Genomic DNA, 4685 nt, shown 5'->3' with positions numbered 1-4685 from the left:
TCTCTCTCGATGACACGCTCTCTCTCTCTCTCTCTCACGCCCGGGAGAGCTCGTTTGAGAGGCCTTCTGTCCGATTGTCTCTCGACTCTCTCGTCTCTGCCCGACTCCATTGTCTCCCTCGTCTCGCGCCCAACGGAGGTTGGTGGGCAGACGAATATAACTACAAAATTGTGTGAACATGGTAATCACTTACTTTCCTTGGATGATTTTTTATTTCATACTATTTTTGGCTTAACTCATTTTTTAAATACCTATTTCCTAAGGTCACTCGTGGTGTCCCATCCAATTTGATAGGTGCCTCCTCATTTCTCTCTCTTTCTTTCTCTCTCTCTCTCTCTCTCTCTCTCTCTCGCCACCCACAGACACAAGCGCACGACACCACATACGAACACACACACATACGCGCCCTATTCAATCATCCATTACAGAGAAGGGAAGAAGGAAATAAAGGCGCAGTTAACAGAAACCCATGTCGAACTTGTATCTGAAATGGAGGGCACCATCGCCCACATGAAGAAGACGACCCAGATGGGAGAAGAGATTTGACACCCCTTCTTCACCCCCTCTTCATCAAATGGTTGCTTCTAGCAGCAGCAGCAGCAGCAGGAGGAAGAAGAGGAGGGGGACGGCTCGCTGTTGCTGCTGTGTGGTGGTGTTGGTGTTGGTGGGCCATGGCAGGGTCAGCCTCCCCTAAGCCCTACGACAAGTCGTTCGACAACCTGGTCCTTAGCAACCTCAGCAGCCCGCGCTTTGACATCTCCGACTTCCTCAAAACCCCCACAGATGGCAGCCCAAAAGAAGAAGAAGAACAAGCCCTCTATACCACCTTCCAAGGCTTCATCCTGCCCACCACCCCCTTCTTGGGTCCCACCACCACCACCACCATCAAAAACCCCACCCACCACCACCACCATGCCACCGCTGCCACTGACCATGTCTCAGCTGCCACTGCCTGCGCCGACCCGGACTTTTGTGCCCCCCTCCTTTTTGAAGATTGCAAAGGAGCTGACCTTGGCATGGACAATGTCTTAAACCATGGGGATCTCATCCCTTTCGATGACTACATTGATGGTGTCTTGGATGGACGAGACTCCTTTTCCATCTTCAATGATGTCAATTATGATACCACACTGAGCTCTAACCCATCTGCCACCATTGGCTATGTTCCATACATATCTACTGACAACAGGATGTTGTTGCCTTCTCTCTCCGGGCCGACTGAACCTTACCTGGGTTCTGAGGCAGGAGGGCTCGTAGAAGTTGGAGACCATGTCCTGGTCGGTTTGGAGCACGGACCCTCTACTTCGAGTGCACCCAATGGTTTGCTGTACCCAAATAACCAGTTAGATTGGGGCATAACAAACCAAGGGGCCCCATTCCTGGCCAATCTGGGGCAGCAGAACACGTTGCAATGTGAAAGTTGCCAACTTCTTCGGCGGATCATCCATTCCAATGGTGCGTACAGCCTAGCCTGAATGTCATTTGTCATGGTGACACATCTCAAAGTTGATTTCTATCGACTCTGATGAAGACTCTCGGCTAGTTCTTCTGTTGCAGCATATGCATATGTAATGCCAAGGGCTTCAACACATATCCATGGACCAACCCATCCAAATGCATGTGTATGTGTATGCATGTATGCTTATCGATGCAAAACACACCCACATCTATACATATGCATGGGTATACGGCTGTTGTGCTCAGCATGTTGTATTGTGGTCAGGTGTACAAGACACGAAGCTCGAGATTCATGGGCGCCATGGTCAAAGCTATCATGCAGTATTGCAGACTAGGTTCTGCATTGATGATGGGTTTCCATCCACACTTGAGCAACAAATGGTTGAGTAAGTCTGTCATGTTCGGTGTTCATCTCGTGCTCCCTATCTTTGAGTTCTATCATGGACTCCAGATAAGCAAAATGTCCAAGATATATCCTCTGATCATACTGTGGCTTGTTCTGAAGCCTGTTATTTCAACTGACAGCTTCCCAGTGGGTAACTCAGAGTACGTGAAGCAATTCCTGTTGCAGTACAGCATGCTACGCAGCAAGGAGGGCTTCATTCTTAGGCATGATTCTCTTCAGGTTCCCATGGATCTATCATGCATTGCACCAGAGCGAATAATGGGGGGAGCGAATACTCAGATGCTTAACCAATCAGGTATGGCTTCCAGTTGAGATTGCCATCTCAATATACTCTTTCATGGATACATACCACATTCTAAACAAAACATTTATGACTGTATTATGCATTATAGATGCATACCTTGCACTGCAGCGTACATGCATCTCTCTTATATGCTTGTTTGGTTTCATATTTCTCCATGATGCTCTTTGTGGGGAACCTGGACCAGGACAAAGTAAGACGAATCACGGAAACTGTAGCAGTGACCATGCTGATGCTTCAGTTCTGCCCGTTAAGCCTCCCAAAAGCAATGCTGCCGCACAGGTTCTTACTCAACTGTGGTCTAGATTTGTCTGATATACTCAACTGCAAGGTCTTGTTAGCTGATATTCAAACATCCTGTGCACACCTCTAGCTATAAAACCAATGTTTCTACTTAGTGTTTAACCTCAATTGGTACCACAAGGCATACATTGAATGATGTACGATATAATTTTGGGTATTATCATATGCATCATATGCCTTGATATTTTTAACTTGTAGAGAGAGAGGACTGGAAAGCTGAAAATGTCAGACTTGGCACAGTTCTTCCATTTGCCTATAAATGCGGCAGCAAAGGAACTCGGAATTTGCCCGACTGTTTTGAAAAAGATTTGTCGAAGGAATGGAATGCGCCGCTGGCCTCATCGCAAGGTTACAATTGTCATGATGCCCAATAGGAGCAGGGTCACATTTTTTTTCTCCTTGTAAAAAAAAGAACTCTTAAACATTTTGTTCAAGGCTGCAATAGCAAGATCGCCATCGCCATCGCCATCGCCACCATCGTTGTTGCTGTCCCCATTGGCATCGACGCCGTCGTCGTCATCATCAGCATCGTATCATCATCATCATTCAAACATTTTGTTCAGGGTTGCAATAACAATGTGCTTGTTGTCACCATCACCGTCACCATTGCCCTCGTTTAAACATTTTGTTCAAGGTTGCAATAACAAGATCGTCATCATCATCATTGTCGTCATCATTATCACCATCACTGTCACATTTTTTTTCTCCATTGTGGTCGTCATCATCATTATCATTGTCGTCATTGCTGTCGCCATTTTGAAGTAAGACCGAGAGAGAGCTGTTTGAGAGCCTCTTCTGATGTGTTAATAGATAAAGAGCATAGAGCGGATCATTGCAACACTCGAGCAAACTATTGCAGAAGGAGCTGGCCAAGGGGATGAGAGTATCCGCATGGAAATTGCGATGCTTAGAAACGAACGTGCGCAGCTCTGTGCAGGCCTTCTTGGTGAGAAGTGATGAATGTTGTGATTGAGTCTCATATCAATTCAAGACTGTATCATACCATGTACATATGTGACCCCATACAATACATGGTGAAATAGTACATACAGATTGCCTGTAGATCAAACCTCCTAGAAGCACAATATTTCTCATGATTTGTGCAAGGGGTCGCCCATTCTTTTGCTTCCTCCTTTATTCATGGAAGCATGTACATGAAAATAACAGGATGTATTTGTTTGTCCAGAAGGGTCTTTCCTGCTGGATTCTAAAAGAGCTTATAATAAAGGAGACTTGTTTGTGTCACCTTGGCACGAATAACATAAGGCTGGATACAGAACAATGCCTGCATGCCAATGGGGACCCATCAGGCCTTTTATGAGAGATGGATGGGCAATCTTGGTCCATCTTCCCGCCTGTTCTATGGGTGTGGACTGTTCTGTATCCAGCCTTAGCTTTTTTGTTGTTTATTTCAAATGTACTGCTGGTAGCTCAGGTTGTTTTCATATGCATGCCAATGGGGACCCATCAGGCCTTTTATGAGAGATGGATGGGCAATCTTGGTCCATCTTCCCGCCTGTTCTATGGGTGTGGACTGTTCTGTATCCAGCCTTAGCTTTTTTGTTGTTTATTTCAAATGTACTGCTGGTAGCTCAGGTTGTTTTCATATGCAGTTGGGCTGATAAAACGAAGGTCAATAATCAAAGATGCACTCACAAGCTAAATAAGGATTTATTTTCTTCGCCCTTACCCATCAATTCCCCCACATCAAGAGCCCTTCCACATTGGAGGGGCACGGAACTTGTGGATAGAGCTTTCTTTGCAAAGTCATTTCTGTTTGCTGACATCGAAAGGATCGAGATGGGATAATAATTGGGGAGGAGAGGCATTGAGACGCAGACGCACGTTTGGTATACTAGGGATTATCTCTAGTTTTTACTTGTATCTAGTAAGCTAGGAACCGTTTCTTCATTTGAAGTGGGTTTTCTTGGGGTTGGGGTAATGGACTTGATTGGCTCAAACATTAAATTAGGAATGGAAAACAAAGTAGGGATGGAAAATAAACTAGGGTTGATGGAATAAAGATGGATGTAGGAGTGTAAAGTTGGATATAATGACAAGAAGTTATTTCACTCACCTAAGTCGGATTTTCATCCTGAGTTGCATCCATGTGGAACACGGTGACATGGTTGATCATACATCCAATGAACTCTTTAGGATAGTTCTTGGGATCCGTAGCTATTGTCTTGCTTCCTTAGAAAATCATCCATGTACAAG

The 4685-nt window shown here is 45.3% G+C and overlaps 1 protein-coding gene across 2 annotated transcripts; it reads left to right on the top strand.

The window, feature by feature from the left end:
* Nucleotides 1–244: 244 nt before the first annotated feature.
* On the top strand, nt 245–3710 carry LOC147629923 (uncharacterized). Of its 2 annotated transcripts, none has more exons than XM_086811447.1 (5): nt 245–1455; nt 1724–1844; nt 1984–2159; nt 2353–2447; nt 2667–3710. In XM_086811447.1, exons 1-5 carry the CDS (start codon nt 672–674, stop codon nt 2871–2873), a joined length of 1383 nt encoding a protein of 460 aa, XP_086667573.1. In that variant the 5' UTR covers nt 245–671; the 3' UTR covers nt 2874–3710. The 2 variants fall into 2 exon arrangements, with proteins under 2 accessions (XP_086667573.1, XP_086667574.1); XM_086811448.1 differs by having other exon boundaries at nt 251–1455; nt 2709–3710.
* Nucleotides 3711–4685: the final 975 nt, after the last annotated feature.

This window comes from Cibotium barometz, chromosome 17 (assembly GCF_041138505.1).
Source record: "Cibotium barometz isolate CiBa-2024 chromosome 17, ASM4113850v1, whole genome shotgun sequence".
NCBI lineage: Eukaryota > Viridiplantae > Streptophyta > Polypodiopsida > Cyatheales > Cibotiaceae > Cibotium > Cibotium barometz.
This window is presented reverse-complemented; position numbering and strand designations above follow the sequence as displayed.